We start from the raw sequence: 20,348 nt of genomic DNA on the forward strand, positions 1-20,348 counted from the left end.
CTTCCTCTTAAATGTTAAGCCTTAAAAAATCTTTCTTCCATGAGGACTAGAGCACATTAACTCACCCAAGCGGTGGTCCCTCGCCAAGCATGACTATACTCAACAGGGATTCCATCTTGCACAATTGATTCTTCTGACATCAAATATTTGCATTACACAGCAGGCATGGGGGTAATTAATTAACTTAATGTAATCAGAAAAAGATAATACAAAATATATTAATGAGGAAAGAATGAAAATTAACTTAACTCGTTAAATATGTATGTTAATTGCCCCCATGTTTGATACACAGAGATGGTATGCAGTAACAAGGGTTCAGATCTGTGTATCACCCAACACAAAATTAACAACAGATCCCATGTAGTGTGTGAACATAAGACTATCTGGTTATTAATTCATCCATGGGAGGAGAGGTAATGGTCTATCTCACTATGTAATGGTTACATGCTTAAAGGTCATGAGGTTAGGTGGTGGGAGGAAACGGGGTTTGTTAGTCAGGTACAGTATGTAAATGAGCTTTGATTGTAGTGGTCATTATGTGCTGGTGTTGTGGTGTGTGGTGGTGGGCCAGGCAACTTGACCAGCAGGAAATCCAAGATGGTTTACACTTATTCTACCATCATGATTTACAATGTTTTGTGAAGTGGATTTATGTACAGTACTGTATACATACAGGTTTTGTGAGAGAAATGGGTATCGGTACATATGCAGGTATCTCTTCACATACAAATGGGTTAGGTTAAATAATAATACAGAAAGTCCTCGCTTAACGTCGGGGTTACGTTCCTAAAAATGCGACGTTATACGAAACAACGTTAAGCAGATCAATTTTCCCAAGAAATAGATAAAATACAGGAGTTAAGTTCCCGTGCCTCCCTTTGCCCCATGAAACACACTACATATGCAGAAAATCATTGCCATTTCTATACAAAATAATGCATGCATATACAACTACTAAGCTTGTATTGGTAATCACCGATGGGCGGAGGTGGTAGAGCGAGTGTGTGTGGTGGGTAGTGAAGCAGAGGAGGTGGATGGCGGAAGGGGAAGAGTGTGGCGGGAGCGGGGGAGGAGGGTGGTGAGACACTGGGAGAGCGTAGCGGGGCCAGACGAGAGAGGGCGATGCGCCGTAAAAAGTAATCCGTGACCACGCAAAACAACGTAGCATCGGATCACCGGGACGTTATACGAATTTTTGATCTAAAAATTTTAGCGACATAGTACCGAAACAACGTTAAGCGGGACGACGTTAAGAGAGGACTTACTGTAATAATAACAATCATAATAATAATAATCGCTAAGTGAATTTTCGTATCTCGAATAACAGAACAAATGGGAAAAATAGGGTTCAATTCCCAATAACAAAACTACCCCAATATCATATGCCAAAAACGGTTCACAAACAAGGTAAAACCTACCTAATTAATGACAAATACTGTACAGTATTTTCACCATTTAACGAACGAATTCAAGCCGCCCCTTTCCATTAATCAAAATATCAGCTAAATCAAATTTCCATTATTTTCACTCAATTTAGTGAACTAGCTCACTAAATCGAGCATGATTCCATTAAATTCTGTGCCATATACGCTGCATGGTGTATGGGGGTTTGTTTACATCCGCTCAGTCTGTTTCTTTCCGCCAGCGTGTGAGTCACCTCTCGGTCAACTAACTACAGTGCTTAGACATCATGCTGAATGCCTCAGAAAGGAAGTGGTGTGGGGGAGAAAGTCAAAAGAGTGTGGCTATCAAATGGAAAAAAGTTTGGAAATAATAGAAAATTTTAAAACAAACACCGAACCCCCTAGTTTAAGGTAAGCCATGAATAATGTTTCTAATATACATATCATGTGTCCTTCTGCTAAATCGAGAGTTCGTTACATTGCATTCTGTTAAATCGAGAGTACAGTATACTGTAGTACACAATTACAATTGTTAACTACCTACCACATTAAAAACATTAACAAAATACTATCTAGATGAAAATATAAAGCTAAAAGTAATAAGGAAAAATTTTATAAAAATTTAACACAGCAGCCAATGGCACCATTTGCATAGAAGCTGGCTACTTCATTCATGGCCGCCCTCAAGCGTCGCCTCTGCTGACCCTTAGCAATGCTCCCCTTCCCACTCTTAACACACAGAGAAATGTTTATTCCCTTTATGTTTTGACCTTATGATAATTTTTTTTCTCCACATTCTGTATGCAGGATTGTGTGTGCATATAACTGAATGAAAAAACATGAGGAAAGTTATGTTTATATAACAAAAATTAGAGGTTGAAAAATAACCATAATTCATACCTCAGCCTGGTTGGTAGAGAGCTAGGGGATGTGGCCGCCCCAGCTGACTACCCGGGGCGCACAATTTGAATATTTACCAGGACCCAAATTCGTAAATGTGGGGGAAGCTTTCGTAACACAAAAAAGAAGAAATTTAAGAAATTCGTAAAGGCAAATTTTCTTATCTCGAACGTTCATATCGAGGGATACCTGTACATATGGGGAGGGAACCTGAACATGACCTCCTTCTTGAATTGTGTAAACAATGGTTCTCTGTACACAACGCTTCTCAGGAAATGTGATCCCCAAGAACATTATGGGACCCCAGCATCTGAGGATCATAACACCTGAGGACCACAACACCTGAGGACCACAACACCTGAGGACCATAGCATTTAAAAGTAGTCAGCTTAAGTCCCTAGCCTTAACCTAGTGAATGAGTTCTTCACAATAAAAAACGTCACTTTTCAATTAAGAAGTTTAATGATGTCTTAAGTGCATCCATCTTTCCCAAGGAGCTGCTGTGACCACCCGACCTCTGCCGCACCCGTCATTAATTCTTGAGGTTCGTACACTCGTGTTGGTGTCTCTGCCAGTCTTTGATCTGTAGTGGAAGAAGTACAAGTAAGAGAACTCATACACCCTGACTGCTCTCCTTTAACTTAACATGGGAATACCTGATGCTGAGTACCATATATTTCTCTACAACTACTAACAACAAGATATAACTGTGAAAATAATGATAAGTTTGTACTATTATCATGTTATAAAACACCTAAATTAACACTACAACTTAAATTAACACAAAACACTTAAATTAACACTACAACTTAAAATTAACACAAAACACTTAAATTAACACTACAACTTAAAATTAACACAAAACACTTAAATTAACACTACAACTTAAAATTAACACTAAACACTTAAATTAACACTATACAAACACTCAAATTAACATTATGCACTTAAACTAACACACTTAAAGTGACACTACTGTACTGTACACACTTAACTATTACCATGGAAAGGCCGACTCACTCATACGATTACCAGGATAAACCAAGAGTCCAGGATTCTTACAGTGCACCCAGTTTATAACAATAAGTTTGTGTGGGGGCAGCCCCTTGTGTGTGGGTGTTCCCTTGTGTGTGTGTATGGGTGTTCCCTTGTGTGTGGGTGTGCGTGTTCCCTTGTGTGTGGGTGTGGGTGTTCCCTTGTGTGTGGGTGTTCCCTTGTGTGTGGGTGTTCCCTTGTGTGTGGGTATTCCCTTGTGTGTGGGAGTTCCTTTGTGTGGGCACCCCTTGTGTGTGGGTGTTCCCTTGTGTGTGGGCAGCCCCTTGTGTGGGGAGCCCCTAGTGAGCAGCCCTTGTGTGTGGGCAGCCCTTGTGTGTGGGTGTTGTGTCCCTGTGTGTGTGTGTTCCTTGTGTGTGGGTGTGGGTGTTCCCTTGTGTGTGGGTGTGTGTGGGTGTTCCTTGTGTGTGTGTGTGTGTGTGGGTGTTCCCTTGTGTGTGGGTGTTCCCTTGTGTGTGGTATTCCCTTGTGTGTGGGAGTTCCTTTGTGTGGGCACCCTTCCTTGTGTGTGGGCAGCCCCTTGTGTGTGGGGAGCCCCTAGTGTGTGGGCAGCCCCTTGTGTGTGGGTGTTCCTTGTGTGTGGGAGTTCCTTTGTGTGGGGTTGTTCCTTGTGTGTGGGCAGCCCCTTGTGTGTGGGGAGCCCCTAGTGTGTGGGCAGCCCCTTGTGTGTGGTGTTCCCTTGTGTGTGGGTGTTCCTTGTGTGGGCACCCTTGTGTGTGGGTGTTCCTTGTGTGTGTGTGTGTGCGTGTGTGTGTGTTTTCCCGTGTGTGGGTGTTCCTTGTGTGTGTGTGTTCCCTGTGTGGTGTGTGGGCAGCCCTTATATGTGGATGCTCCTTGTGTGTGTTTGTGTTCCCCTGTGTGTGTGTGTGTGTTCCCCTGTGTGGGTGTTCCCTTGTGTGTGGGCATTCCTTGTGTGGGTGTTCCTTGTGTGGCACCCTGTGTGTGGGTGTTCCTTTGTGTGTGGGTGTTCTCTTGTGTGTGGGCATTCCTTGTGTGTGGGTGTTCCTTATGTGTGGGTGGCCTCTTGTGTGTGGGTGATCCTTGTGTGTGGGTGTTCCTTGTGTGTGGGCAGCCCCTTGTGTGTGGTAGCCACTTGTGTGTGGGTGTTCACTTGTATGTGGGCAGCCCTTGTGTGTGGGCTTTGTGTGTGGGTCTTCCCTTGTGTGTGGTGCAGCCCTTGTGTGTGGGCAGCCTGTGTGTTCCCTTGTGTGCAGCCCCTTGTGTGTGGGCAGCCCTTTGTGTGTGGGTGTTCCCTTGTGTGTGGGCAGCCCCTTGTGTGTGGGCAGCCCTTTGTGTGTGGATGTTCCCTTGTGTGTGGGCAGCCCTTGTGTGTGGGCAGCCCTTTGTGTGTGTGTTCCCTTGTGTGGGCAGCCCTTTGTGTGTGGGTGTTCCCTTGTGTGTGGGCAGCCCTTGAGTGTGAGTGTTCCTTGTGTGTGGGCAGCCCCTTGTGTGTGGGCAGCCCCTTTGTGAGTGGGTGTTCCTTGTGTGTGGGCAGCCCCTTGTGTGTGGGTGTTCCTTGTGTGTGGGCAGCCCCTTGTGTTTGGGCAGCCCCTTTGTGAGTGGGTGTTCCCTTGTGTGGGTGTTCTTGTGTGTGGGCAGCCCCCTTTGTGTGTGGGTGTTCCCTTGTGTGTGGGCAGCCCCTTGTGTTTGGGCAGCCCCTTTGTGAGTGGGTGTTCCCTTGTGTGTGGGCAGCCCCTTGTGTGTGGGTGTTCCCTTGTGTGTGGGCAGCCCCTTGTGTTTGGGCAGCCCCTTTGTGAGTGGGTGTTCCCTTGTGTGTGGGCACCCCCTTGTGTGTGGGCAGCCTCTTGTGTGTGGGTGTTCCCTTGTGTGTGGGCAGCCCCTTGTTTGTGGGTGTTCCCTAGTGTGTGGGCAGCTCCTTGTGTGTGGGTGTTCCCTAGTGTGTGGGTGTTCCCTTGTGTGTGTGTTCACTCACCGTGGTGAAACCGAGTCACAGGAATGAACCTCCGAACCGACTTACTCTAACTGTCGTATCTCGTTTGGGGTCGATGCTGCTTCATTTTGGGAAGGAGCGAACTTTTGACCCCAACTGCACACACATCACATATATATATATGCGTACCTGACACGCTTGGCTGCAATATACTAAACTGTTGCAACATGTGAAGTCCCCATTAGCGCCACACAGGAAACATGAATGCTGCGAAGGTTAGGGTACAGTAAATCAATCACAATTAATTGGAATAAATCAATCAAGCACAATATAGTACAGTATATTAATCACTCACACAATTCCAATAAATCAATCACCTCACAAAGATCACAATAAATCACTCACAATCAATTACAGTGGTCCCTCGGTTAACGAACACAATTCGTTCCACAGAGTCATTCGTTAACCGAATCCATTATTTCAATGGAATATTGAGTAATTGGTTCCAGCTCACAGGAAAGTACATACAAAGTAAAGCCAAAAATGCATAAAGTCAGAAACACTCCTAAAATTCCCCTAAATTGCCCTTAAATCACTAAAAAAATATATATACACGTACATATACTGTACACTCTTACTCTTAAATCACTACTGTAATGTGATACAGGTGATTAATTTTTATCTTTTGTGCAAAATATATGACGTTTATATTCAAATTATTTGCTGTCTTGCAAGGATTCCAGCAATGCAAATTATATTCTCCTAACTTTAGTCTGAGATATTATATAAGATAAAAACTGTAAACCTAAAACCCTGGCTGGGGGAGAGGGAGGGAGGTGAGGTGATATGTTTGACAGTTGGCGCCCAAGGTCTAATGTGTGTTTATTTATCAGTCCTTAAGTGACTAAGCTTCTCTCTTATCAAATGCCAGTGAAATGACCTGGGAGAATATAATTTACATTGTTGAGATTCTTGTAAGATAATGATTCATTTGAGTATAAACAAGCTATAATTTGCACTAGACATACAAATTTTAGGACCGTAATCATTTAGTACATGTACAGTACAGGTTTGCACTTAGGTCATTTATTTATTTTACGTTTCTTTTAGTATGGTGTGTGCATGTAAATGCATAAAAATAAATGAAGAAATTTATGTAAATCTACCCAAAGATACAGTTGAAAAACTTTATTTGATAAAATGTACTACAGTACACTAATGTACTAAAGTTTTTATCTCTTGTGCAAAATATATGACATTTATATTCAAATTATTCACTGTCTTGTAAGGGTTCCAGCAATGCAAATTATATTCTCCTAACTTTAGTCTGTGATATTATATAAGATAAAAACTTAAAGCCTTCTGTATAACCACCAAACCCTGGCTTGGAGGGGGGGGGGGGTGACATGTTTGACAGTTAGCACAAAGGTCTAGTGAAGTATTTATTTGTTTATTTATGTCCTTTAGATTGAGTTTTTGTTTTTTGCTTATAAAATGTCATAGAAGTGACCAGAGAGAATATAATTTATATTGCTGGAAATCTTATAAGATAGTGATTAATTTGAATGTAAACATGCTATAGTTTGCACTAGACAAAAATTTTAGTAATCATTTTGTACATAATTTTGAGTGTGAGCATGTAAATGAGTTTCAATAAATTAATAAAGTTACATAATCGAGCCAAAAATAATAGTTGAAAAACTTTATGAGTACAGAGCTTGGATGGCTAAATTTTAGAATGACCAATAATTTTAATATAAAAAATGCAACAATATTCAAGAACACAACCTTCTTGATATTACTCCACTGGAAACGAATGTAAACATAGAACAGATTACTGTATTGGCGGACTAGCCCATCAGCTGATGCTCACAACAAAACGTGTTTTTTGTAAGGATTTCGTTAATCAAAGTTTGTTCATTAACCAAATTGAAGATCCTTATGGGAGCTAATTCGTTAACCGAAATTTCATTAATCGAACTGTTCGTCAACCGAGGGACCACTGTAATCATAATACCTATAAATCACAATTAACCCCAATTAATCCCCTACAGTATGATAACACTTACAAGAGCCAGTATAGTCATGTTAGTATTGCTGGCTACAATTTCTTTTCTTTTGATTGTTTCCAGGGCACTGTGGGCTGACTGGGTGGTGGTGGCTGGCGTGGTGGTCACCTTGGTGGGTATGTCCATCAAAGTGTGGGTCTTATTATTCTGCTGTGATAGTTGGGCAACAGGGGAGGTGGAAGGTGCACTTTGCAGGCAAGCCGAATGTGGACTGAAAGATCTATTTGTTTTGGGCAGGGCTCTCTGTGTCGGCTGAACCTGTCGTGCGATGGCACTTCCCGAGTTGGGGGCCGGGATGGCACTGACCAGCAGATGAGATTGGTGTCCTGTCTTGGTACCTGAGTTTCCTGAGGAAGGGGTAATGCTTAGTGTGTCTCCCTGCAGAGCATGAGTCATTCTACTGACTGGTGCGACCAGGTTGGTGCTGGTGTCGTGTAATGAACAAGAAGTGACCAGAGTATACATCATGCTACTACCACTGATGATGGAGCTGTTTCCTGTAGGACAATAATGTGGTCACTTATGTTTTGATTTGATTAGGTCAAGTAAGGTTAAGTTAGGTCAGGTGAGGTCAGATAAGGTTACATTATGTTAGGTCTGGTAACATTAAGCAACTACAAAATATTTGAGTAGACGCAATCTTCCGCTCCCTCAAAACAAAATACAATGACTTACCAAGAACTAATCACAACCTCTGTTAAATCTAGAAACTATTACAATATTTCAAAACTTTCATCTAATTTATTTAATCTAGAGCTACTTTACAATACTGTACAGTTGCTCTTCTCACACCCTCACCTAAATGGTTAAGATATCCAACATTTCTTTATTAGAGCTTCACCAAGCTGTATTCTTACCTATAGATTAACAATGAACTAGCACACTATACCGTACCTTGTTTTGAGTTAGTGGATTGGTTCTGTGTTTGTTTCACCTTAACTTGATCTGAGAGATTCACCATGGAAGGCCGAAATGAGTGAATTTTAATAGTCACAGGCTGCTGTTGCTGCTGCTGCTGTTGGTGTTGTTGCTGCTGCTGTTGTTGTTGTTGTTGTTGTTGTTGTTGTTGTTGTTGTTGTTGTTGTTGTTGTTGTTGTTGCTGCTGCTGCTGCTGCTGCTGCTGCTGCTGCTGCTGCTGCTGCTGCTGCTGTTGTTGTTGTTGTTGGCTTACTGATATAAGAGGAGGCTGCTGACCCATGTGAGTTGTTACAGTGTGCACCGAACCGGTTGGACGAACCAGCTGCATCATACTGGTATTACTCGGCTGAATGAGACATGGGGAAACCCTGGACCTCATCATCTCAATGTACGGGGGTGGAGGCCCCTGAGGACCACCCACAGCTTGATTCTCCTGTGGCTGTATTTGAGGCTGTATCAAGGGCGTCGTCACAACACCAAGTGGGATCATCTGTGTAACGGAGGAAACCGACACCGGCGGCCAGATTTGGACAGGTGGTGGCAGATTCTGCATCTGTGGCATCCTGTCCGATGACATCACTGCCATAGTCACTTGGGAGTTACTCCTGAAAGTCATCAAATACTTTACAAAATAGCTCATATTATTTAAGCTTTTCTCCATCAACCAACACGGAGCAGAATTTCTGGCATTATTTCTTTAAACAGTTCTAAGATAATGATGTGAAGCAATGCACATGCCCCTCCCTGGCCTGGGTTAGACATGAGATGGGTGTTATCCACTGCAAACTTGCCAGGTTTTCTCTGGGTACTACAGATTCCTCCTGTACTAACACTGGACCACAGAGGTCATAACAAAGAACAGATCAACTGCCCAATTGGGTAATATGCTGACAAAAGGTGAAGCGATAAATAAATCATAAATTACTTACTGTAAATTATAAAACATACAACTTTAAGTGACTGTAAAAAGTGACTCTGTAAAACAATAACTAAAGTGACTGTAAAAAGTGACTCTGTAAAACAATAACTAAAGTGACTGTAAAAAGTGACTCTGTAAAACAATAACTAAAGTGACTAAAACAGCAAAGTGACTCTGAAATGTAATAACTACAATGCAAAAATATTCTGGAAGCAACAACTCCAACTGAGGCAACGTTATATATTACGCACCAAACACTCTACAGTACACCATTACCCCTTGGAACCTTAAGTGTCATCGCTCAGGTAATAATGTACTGGCAACATTAATGTCCTGCTAACTGCAATCCATCTACCGCTTGTGAATGGCAGGACTGCATTAAAATCTTTGTAGGTTCTGACAACTCTCATAATTGTAGGCCCCAATTTGATATTTTGACTATGATACACTTATCCCCCCCTATTCGCAAGGGTTACATTTTTGGAAATTGTGGCATATCGTGAATTCGCATATACTACAGTATTCCTTTAAAGTTGCATCCCTCGGAAATTGCGAATTGAAAAAAAAACTAATTAAAATTATCTTACTCAGCCTCTAGACCAAGAAATAATTGCTGTTTTCAAGTCATATTACCTTAGTCGCAGTTTTTCCATGATCCATGAGGCACTGGAAGAAAATGGCGTGGCGGGGGAGTGAAAGAGATGTGGAAAAATTACACCATTGCTGACTGCATAGCAAATGTTAAACTGAGCCATGATAATCACTAGAAGGTGTGTGAACTCTCGTTGCAAGGCCCTATGACCTGAAGGAAGCATTTCACTGGCTTCCCCACAGTGGAGCCCCTGATCAGTGCAAGTGGAGAGGGATTTGGTGAAATGCAACCAGAAGAAATCAGAGAAGAGCTGCTTGAAACACTGGAGAGGTTAACAAATGAAGAACTGGCTTCTTTACTAAAAGAAGATGAACAAGATAATCAGCAACAAGATCTTGGTCCAGTTGATTTAGAGGAAAACATCTGGACATAAGAGAATTTTTTTTTTAACTTTCTTCAAGCAAGGAAAAGAAGCACTTCTGGAATTAGACTCATCTCTAGACCGAGCACTGATGATAAACAGCGGTGTGGACCAAAAACTAGCACCACTCAACAAAATCTAAAAAGCTCCCCATCACACTATTCTTCTCCAGAGTTCCCAAAACACCAGCTTCAACTCAATCTTCTGCCATTCCATCCACCCCTGCATATTCTGTTACTCCAGCTACCCCTGCCACTGCTATTGGATCATGCCAATGCCCTCCACTCTTTAACTTGTCCTCTGAAGATGAGGACGACCCCCAAGCTCTTTCCTCCCCATCACTCTCTCCTGCCATTCCTGCCTCCCCTGTTGAGGCAGACGAGGATGAGGGGCAGTGAACATCACCACCAAGCATCATCATCATCATAAACTTCACTCACCATACATATGGCAAGGGGAGAGTTGGCAGGGGGTCATGAGGCAGGGGGAGAGTTGCCAGGGATCAAAAGAAGTCAACACCTTAGTACAGTACAGAGTATTTGTTATTTCATGCTTATGCTTATTTAATTATGTTATTTCTTGTTTATTATAGTGTCTTATGCCCATCATCATATCATTCATTGTATGGGATCTGTACTAATCATCATTGTCATCATAACAAGAAGATCCAGGATAAAAAAAATAGTATAAAACTATGTACAAAATACGAAAAATGAAGAGCATAAGGTGTATGTGTGTGTGTGTGTGTGTGTGTGTGTGTGTGTGTGTGTGTGTGTGTGTGTGTGTGTGTGTGTATGTGTGTGTGTGTGTGTGTGTGTGTGTGTGTGTGTGTAAATAATAATAATAATTAATGGTTTATTGAAAGAGCTTGGCAGCCAGAAGGCTGAAAATATACAGTTACATATTTGGGGAATGGGTTTCGAATTACAAATAATATACAAGTAACATAAGTGACACAAATAAGACATATAATAACTAGATGGGGAAAAGCTCAAACTACAGTTCATTTCAACATAGTGACAGTGCAAGGAGTAGTGTTTACTGGGAGTGAATACACTGGTTTATTACAAGGTCGAGGTGATGTGTGTGTATGTGGAGGCAGTGAGCTGTACTGCGACCCTCCATGGGATGTGCTTACCGACCGCCCGCCTCAGTGTAAACAAGTACGATACATGCATACTTGTCAGTCACAGTCAGTTCACGTTGGTCAACCATGGAGTGTATGTCGACGGTTTATTCAACTTGTTTTTCCATCATTGCTCAGTGTTTGAGTCATTATGTCTGATAACCCTGAACCTAGCATCTGAATCTGGTACAAGAGGGTATTGTGCTTAGAAACGTTTAAATGTTGATTGTGACAGATAACATAAACATACCGTTGCTGTTGTTTTTCTCCTCAGGAGACGTCCCTCATATTTTGTATAACCTGATAATTCATAAGAGCTAGAACCACAATTATTTCGAATGATGGTTTTCTTACTGTAGAAGTATTATAATAAAAGTTTTTGTATAGTACAGTAATTAAATTAAAGCAAATATTAGTCTGCTAATATTTTTATTTTATTCGTTTTTTTTTTAGGAGGGGGGGGAATAAAAATGTTACTTTAAGGCCATGGGAAATTCATAAGCCCTGTTGAATGGGTAGTACCTAACTCTACAGCCAGACACACTGCTCCCTTATGAACAAATGGTTTAGTATTTCAGTGTGGTGTATTCAAATTGGCCCCTAATGATCCACACTGTCCTTAATGAGCCACATAGTACCATGCAAGATAATTCTGGTCTACACCTATATATACTCAACCTAATCTAACCTAACTTTCCCTACCCTAGCCTAACCTACACAAATACCTGGAGGTATGCACTTGGGTGTTGTCACCAGGCTGGGTGGGAAGACTACCAGACACTGCTGCTGGCTGCTGACTTTGGCCCTTGGCTGACATGGCAGCTGCAGCCACTACATTTGCTGCTGCTTTGGCTGCTGCAGGTGATATGGTTTCTGCTGTAGCCATGGATGCTGCCTTTCCTTTTGACTGAAGCTTTCTCGGCCCCTGTTGAGAGAAGGCAATTAAAGTGTGTGTGGCCGTTGACACAAGTGCCCCGAGTCACGACTGGATTGTCACAAGAGCTTTAGCGTCGTCCTCAAAAAATAAGTGTTATATATAACCCGCGGCCGACAAAGACAACGGAATGAACATAAATAAATACCTCATGTTCATAACTACAGTAAATAAAACAAAAATTTAATTTTATTCTTTCAGGGTCTTACAATAATTACAGTGAGTCTTCTTTATTGATCATGGAAGTGTTTCTCAGCTCCAACAATGGGTTCAATTATCCCAATGACTCACATGTGCAGCACTAACACCTAAGAGGCTGATCTATCTTTCTTCCTAATTTACACACAATTGCAGGGTCTCAACTGTCTCTCTTACTATTGACAACACCACAAATATAACCGTACTCATTCTTGATCTGTCTTATTCATTCTATTTTATTCTCCTATGTCAGTTGATATTAATATTGAAGTGGGGCCTTCTCGGATGGGTCCCACTGGTCGGGAAGGTTGTGGACCCCAGGGCCGACCTGATCATCATCAAGTTACTGGGGCCTCAACTGACGCCACCGCAGTTGCTGGAGGATCGGCTTTTTTCACACTTCATTTTTCCAACATTTGCGGCCTGAGATCCAATTTTCCTTCTGTGGAGCACCATCTATTAACCTCTTCCCCCGACCTCTTACTACTTTCCGAACTCCAACTGTCCAAAGCAGCTTCACCCAAACCTTTTCAAGTCTCCAACTACAACCATTATACCTCCTTCCGTTCTAAGGGAGGTGTATGCGCCTACTGCAACACACGTACACCTATGGCTTGACTCACGGATCTTGAATCTTCGCTTTATGATGTCATCTGGCTCAAAATATCTCTACCTACTGTGACTATTTTTCTTTGTTCTCCCAACTCAACCAACTATTTCGAACTCATTGACTATCTCACTTCTTGCCATGAGTCATTTCTATCCACACACCCCAACACCGAGATCCTCTACCTAAGGGATTTCAATGTACATCACAGAGAGTGGCTTGGCTCTGCAAGGGATGACCCAGGTGGTGCTGAGGCACTCTCTTTTTCCCAAATTAATGATATGGAACAAATAATCAAACACCCTACATGCGTTCCTGATCGACACGATCAACTTACTAACATGCTTGATCTTTGCTTTACCTCTAACACCTCACACTACTCATACTCAATTTCTGCCCCCTTAGGGTCTTCTGATCACAACCTTATTTCTATTAAATCAAACTGGGCACAACCACCTCCCCCCCCCTAAACGTCAACTATGACACTATCGGAGGGCAAGCCGGCAATCCTTACGAGAATTCTTCACCGACTTTCCTTGGGATGAATGTTGCTTTTCCACTCAGGACGCCTCGGTATGTGCTGACAAAACTTTCACATTACAATCATGGTTTATCACTCCTGGTCTCTTGCTTGCAGTGTGATAGATAGGGCAGATCGAGCTATGAAACTATCTCCTCCTTTTACCCACACCTCTTTCATTACTTCTAGGAATCGTTGTAAGGCTATTCTTAGTAGGGCCAAGCAGAATTTTTTAAAAAGAAAGACTGCTGTCCTGACTAATTCTTCCTGTAGTCCTTAACCAAAAACATCTGCAACAACTTCTGCACTCCTTCTTTTCCTCCTCTCTTCCGACTTGATAACTCTATAGCCAACTTTCCCCCTGACAAAGCCAACCTCTTTGGCACCTTATTCTCCTCTAATTCCACCTTAGACGATTACCACTCTATCCCTCCTACCCCTGCACCTCCTACTGAGCCTATGCACTTTCCTATAATCTCCACTCGAAGGATTGCCAGTGTGTTATCCAGGTTGGATGTGAGTAAGGTGCATGGACCGGACGGAATACCCCCTCGTGTTCTGAAGCTCTGGCCCTTGTGCTTGCTTGTCTCTTTCGCCTCTGCCTCAAAACCCAAACTTTTCCTTCTTCTTGGAAGCATGCCTTGGTTCAGCCCATCCCGAAGAAGGGTAACCATTCTAATCCCTCTAACTATTGTCCCATTGCCCTAACTTCATCCCTCTCTAAGATTTTCGAAACTGTCTTGAACTCACATTTTCTCCGTCACCTTGAACGCCTTTCTCTTTTGTCAGATCACCAGCATGACTTTCGCGAGGCAAGATCTACTGGTGATCTGCTCTCCTACTGCACCCATCTTTGGTCATCCTCTCTTAGGGATTATGGGGAAACTTTCGTCATGGCCCTCGACATCTCCAAAGCATTTGAGCATTTGACAGGGTATGGCACAAGTCTTTGCTATCTAAACTTCCCTCTTATGGTTTCTCTCTCCCATTTTGTTCTCTAATCTCTAGCTTCCTTGAGAACCGATCCATGGCAGTTGTTGTCAAGGGATTGATCTCACTCTTTCTCTACCAATAGTGGTGTCCCACAGGGTTCTGTTCTTTCACCAACTCTCTTCCTTCTTTTTATCATTGAATTTACTTCACACTACAACTAATTCTATCCATTCTTATGCTGATGATTCTACTTTTCACTCTTCTTCATATTTCCCCTTCCTCTTAACTCTCAAACTAGATCTGTTTCTAGAGCTGATATCATTACTTTTATCAATGCAGATCTGTGCAGCATCTCTGAATGGGGAGGTACAAACTTGGTTAAGTTCAATAGTAATAAAACTCAATATTTACCAATTACACTTTGTAAATTAGACGATCTCCCACCAATTACATTTCAGGATGCTATCATCCTCCCAAATTCTGAAATAAATATGTTAGGCCTCACCATTTCCTCCAATATGTCCTGGAAATCACACATCCTTAGTATAGCTAAAGCTGCCTCCCGAAAGTTGGGAATGCTGTACAGATGCCGTAGCTACTTCACTCCTGAGCAGTTGCTCCAAGTATATAAGGAATTCATTCGTCCTAACTTGGAGTACTGCTCTCATATCTGGGGTGGCTCCTCTTCTGTCCACCAATTAGATAGGGTGGAATCAAAGGCATTTCGTCTTATTAACTCTCCTCCTTTAATCGACAATCTCTTTTCCCTTTCTCTTCGCCGCAATGTTGCTTCACTCTCTCTCTTTAACAGGTACTTTAACGGGCAAATGTTCGGTGGATTTGGCATCCTGTGTACCGCCGGCAAGGCCGTGGGCTCGTAACACAAGTCTTGCCCGCGGTGCCCACCGTTTCTGTGTGGATGTTTGTCACATGAGATTAACCCGTTATAGTACCTCCTTCTTTCCTCACACAGCCAAACTGTGGACTGTTCTGCCTTCTTCTGTGTTTCCATACTTATAAAATCTGTCTCACTTTATAAATCTGGTGTTCCGGCATCTTCGCCGTTCTGATTTTTTCACCCCCCAGGCCCCATTGTGGGTCGTTTGACCTGTGCCCGGGTGGGCTAATTCCCGTATAAAAAAAAAAAAAAAAACACACTTCAGAGGTTCATGGTGCAGCAATAACACTTAAGAGGTTCTAACTATGAACTATCACACACTGGATGACACAACTGTCTTAACTCTCATACAGTTGGATGAACTAGCCCGAAAAGAATAGATATTCTTTTTAATTATAATTCAATTACTGTACACGGATTTATCAAATTTTGAAACTACTCATCAATGAAACAACAAACATCTACAGTAGGTGTACAGTACTTTCATCAGGGGTATGGCAGGTTGTAACCTACCTTTTTGACAGGGGTCCTGTTCGTGCTACCGAAGTGGTTGATATTCGCTGCTGATATAATGTTGAAGCCTGGATGCACTTTCTCCTGATTGATCGTTGTTACACCCACCCCGCTCCTTTCGCCCTCGGTTGTTGTATTGAAGGCAGTGGGTGGGGGGATGACAGGGTCCGCAAGTACTTGAGGTCTCGGTGCTGGGGTAATGATCTCTTTCTGTGCCACCAGTGAATCTGAAGAATGAACTGCAATAATGAAGACAACACTGACAGGTCCATGGGGCAACAGGTACAGGAGCTTTAAGATTGCCATCACCTACATTATTCTATGTTTAATTATAAGAGAAACACAAATGGACAGACAGAGAAGGACAAGGTGATCCAAGATTTTGGTGTGATAATCTGACTTAATTATTTCCTTTTCAGCAAAAAAGAGGAAATAAAGAATAAAAATCTTTAAAGATTAATATAGGCTATAGAGTAAACCTTCCTCAACTCAATACCATACGAATAAATTTACTTCTTGTGCATTAAACTACAGTTGTACCCCACTTAACGCGGTCAATTGAACCCAGAGGGTCCCGCGTTAAGTGAACAACAGAACATATGGGATTAATTCCAATAGAACCCAGCCCGACCCCCAAACTCCACTTTTTGACGACACATAACTATGTTGTAGTAAAAATTCTATCTTAACTTTATGATGGTATGAAAAAACAAGTAATATAGAAGAGGTTAGGTTAGGAAAGATAAAGGTTAACATAGGAAAAATGAAGGTTACCTTAGAGAAACTAAAAGTTAGGTGGAACACTTACGGTAGTAGAAGAGATGGGTCGGCATACGGGGATGGAGGCTGGTTCCGAGGCAGAGGGCAGATTACTGGCCCTCAGGTGAATCACCATTACTAGGTGAATCAACATCACTGTCACTTACAGTTGTCAGGGCTTCCCTGACAAATCCCTCAAAGTCAACTTCACTTTCACTATCACTGGCTTGGGCTGGCTGTGGTGGGTTGCGGGCGAAGAACTCGGTTATGCTTTGCTGACGGCTGGCTTTGATGTTGTCATGATACACCGTGATGTACGGCTCCATAGCCTGCACCAGTCGGGTATGGAAGACTTCATAGCGTTCATCGTCATTGTCGCGGGAAAGGACGGACTTAATTTTTTCTGCAAACTCTATGGCACACTTAATATCACTATGACTTAAACTAGGTTCTTCGGAGAATGACGCACCTTCTTCCTCCTCTTCACTGGCGTGTTCTTCTTCCAACATCTCGTCGGCAGTCACTTCAGGATCTTTGATCACCTCCAGGATGTCTTCGTTGGTGGTCTCGGAGAAGCCTTCAGCTGTAATATTGAGCGCAGCTTCTCTGGCAAGGTCCACTGCTACTGCAACAGTCTGAACCTGACCAGTCACAGGTTCACTCCTCCTCTCACCTGGTATGCCATGCAACACATGTCTCCATGCGTGACGAATCGTAGCAATAGTCAGCAGATCCCATGCCTCCACCAAGAAGTCTACAGCTTGTTTAACGTTAAACTTCTTCCAAAATTGTTTGACGAGAAGTTCTTGAGTCACCGCCTCTTGTTCCTTGTCCTCGTCGCTTTTGCTCTCGCTGTCGGTGTCACCCAGCTTACGCAACTCATCCTTGGTGTTGGTAGAGTCGTTCAGGAGCTTGAACTTCTTTGCAGAGTACGCAGCTTTCACATTGCAGATCAACTCCTGGTCCATGGGCTGGATTAATGACGTAGTGTTGGGAGGAAGGAAGACCACTTTTACGTTGGGGTGACGATCCATAAGTAGGGGCGAGTGTCCAGGTGCGTTGTCAAGGAGCAACAAAATATTGAATGGAACATTCTGTTGCTCGCAGAATTTCTTCACGTCGGGAACAAAACAGTTGTCAAACCAGAAGAGGGACAGAGAAGAGGACATCCACGCCTTACGTGCGGTTAGCCAGTGGACATTAGGCTTGTTCATGTCCATATTCTTGTAGGCGTGCGGCTTGCGGGCTGTGTGAATCACCGATAACTTTGGTTTACAGGTACCGGAGGCATTGGTGGTAAACAGGACGGTGATGCGTTCCTTCTGCAACTTCCGACCCCTTACCTTGCTGGCAGACTGGACAACGAAGGTCTTGGAAGGTAACTTTTCCAGAAAAGACCAGATTCGTCCATGTTAAACACCTGGTCGTCACTGTACTGTCCTTCCTCCATAATCTCACGTAAAAACGGAGGAAAATCTCTAGCCGCCACACGGTCAGCACTCGCTTCCTCACCACCAATGTTGATGTTGGTGATCTTGTTCCTCTTCTTAAACCTATATACTAATATTAGCCAGAGGAAAGCATTGAAGGGTTTGAGCTCTTCATTCCCAGCTTAAAACGACTGCTCGTATAAACCACGTCGCGATACTCCTGCACTGTTGGCGTGTCCACCCCGCCATGTTGCGTCGCGCCCAGACAAATAACTCACCAGCAAATTTTCCCGCTTTTGCCGCTTTATTCTGGCAATACCTGATAGATAAACACAAACGCTGTGATTTCTGTGCTCTTTGATCTTGTACCATCGCCTTCTTGATAAATGCGAAATGTAGATTCTTTGGCGCCATGCTGGTAGCGAGTCAACTTTACCGTGTTCCTTTCACCAAATCTGAACAATTTGGCCTTCACCTCGTATTAACCAGGAACGTCGTGTCTTCTTTGAAAACCCGTGCGCTGGGTCAAGTAAGAAGGTCTCTCTCTGGTGGCGGTGGTGGTCGCGGAAAGCCATTTTAGAACAATGGATCGCGCGTTTACAGTCATGGCCTTGAGGATGAAACTACACATTAGCTGGAGTCCAAGCTGTCGTCTCCTCCCTCCTCCTCCTCCCGGGGTGGTCCGTCATAATACTTTAAGCCAATTCAATAGCAGCAGGGGTAGGGATGCATGGCCAATCACAGTCGATCGTCATATGGCGTCAGTGATAGCATAACAAAGACACACTGCTGTACCGCCACTTCCACCCAGGAGGGAAAGGAGGAGAGGCAGGCAGGCGAAAGCGGCGAGGCGGGTGGCGCGTGGGGGCAAATCTAAAATAGCGTCTCGAGCCGGACACTCACTGCGTATATGATGCGTAAACAACTAGTGAAAGTTCGCTCTGGCGAGCACATATATGACAAAGCAGCGTAAAAGTGAAACGCCTCGTTGGTAGGATAAATAATGTATATATATATATATATATATATATATATATATATATATATATATATATATATATATATATATAAGTGTCCTCTGAGGAGGCAGGTGCTTTTGAGTTTAGAAAAATCATTTATGGTATTAATGATGTAGTTCTGTGCAGAATCATGTGATATCTTCAGATTTGAAAAGTTTCATTTTTGCTAGGTAAATTTTAACTTGAAATCTTATGAAAATTCAGTATTCCCACCCTTTTACCAACACCACTAAATAGCTTATTTAAAGTAAAGTAAATGTATCCAGGATTCATTTATTACGGATAAATAGTCAGAATAATTGAAGCGAATGATCTTGACACATTTATTAAATTTAATATTCCTTTAGAAAACAAAATCATCAAATACAAAAACGGGTTTTACTACTACGACCCGGTGTTGCTGCACACCATAGAGAACATGTCTTTCTTGCTTCTGTTTCTACTCATCACCTCCCTGCTGACCACCTGAGCTCGGATGTAGCCTTCCCTCCTCTCCTGGCTGTACACGTGACTGCTGGCCTCACTCACTTGCTGTACACAACGCTCTATACTCTGGGTGTGCGAGGGCCAGGCAGGGACATGCATGGGGTTGTCCAGGAAAGCTCTGACTTGAACATTGGTGAGGCTGCAGGTAAGAGGGGGCTCACTGCCAGCCTGGATGTTATCCAGATCAATGAGATCAGTGAGGGTCTTGGCACCTAGATTGACTTCAGGAGTCTTCCTGACCCTGAAGGAATCGTCACCAACTGATTCGTCATGCCCAGATCCTCTCATAAGTCTCATATCCAAGATCTTTTTGACTGCCACTTCCTTCTCTCTCCTCTCATCCTTACTGCAGAGCATTAATTGCAGAACTGCCTCGGATGAGCATGGCCCAGGAAGATCTCCTCACAGTCTGCTCCACAATCTGAACAACCTTCCTTGGCTGACTTCAGGAGCTCAAGCTGGAAGAGAACATGCCTCGGACCTTCGGGAGAACGATGACTTGACCTTTGGTGTTGAACTAATTTGGCAAGTAGACACTCACGGCGAATTGGACAATAAGTCTCAGGTTGTGAAGCTGGTTCCCTTTCAGTTTATGATGAGCGACTCAAATTCTGCAGAACCTGAGAGCCGTTGTGAGCCACCTAGAATGTGAGACTGGACCTATCTGCAGGTAAGCAAGTCTATCAGGCATGACCCCAGTTTTGATGGCACTGCAAATCATGTAACCATAGTACTGGTCAGTACTCAGGTCGTCAATGA

General features: G+C 43.0%; 1 protein-coding gene across 1 annotated transcript; it reads right to left on the minus strand.

Moving 5' to 3' along the window:
- Positions 1-2,746: 2,746 nt before the first annotated feature.
- Positions 2,747-16,499, minus strand: LOC121854507 (mediator of RNA polymerase II transcription subunit 15-like). Its single transcript, XM_042349186.1, has 6 exons — positions 15,896-16,499; positions 12,018-12,217; positions 8,211-8,839; positions 7,317-7,663; positions 5,437-5,514; positions 2,747-2,886 (listed from the first exon to the last, which is right to left on the minus strand). Exons 1-6 carry the CDS (start codon positions 16,199-16,201, stop codon positions 2,836-2,838), a joined length of 1,611 nt encoding a protein of 536 aa, XP_042205120.1. The 5' UTR covers positions 16,202-16,499; the 3' UTR covers positions 2,747-2,835.
- Positions 16,500-20,348: the final 3,849 nt, after the last annotated feature.

This window comes from Homarus americanus, unplaced genomic scaffold (genome assembly GCF_018991925.1).
Source record: "Homarus americanus isolate GMGI-L3 unplaced genomic scaffold, GMGI_Hamer_2.0 scaffold31887, whole genome shotgun sequence".
Classification (NCBI taxonomy): Eukaryota; Metazoa; Arthropoda; class Malacostraca; order Decapoda; family Nephropidae; genus Homarus; species Homarus americanus.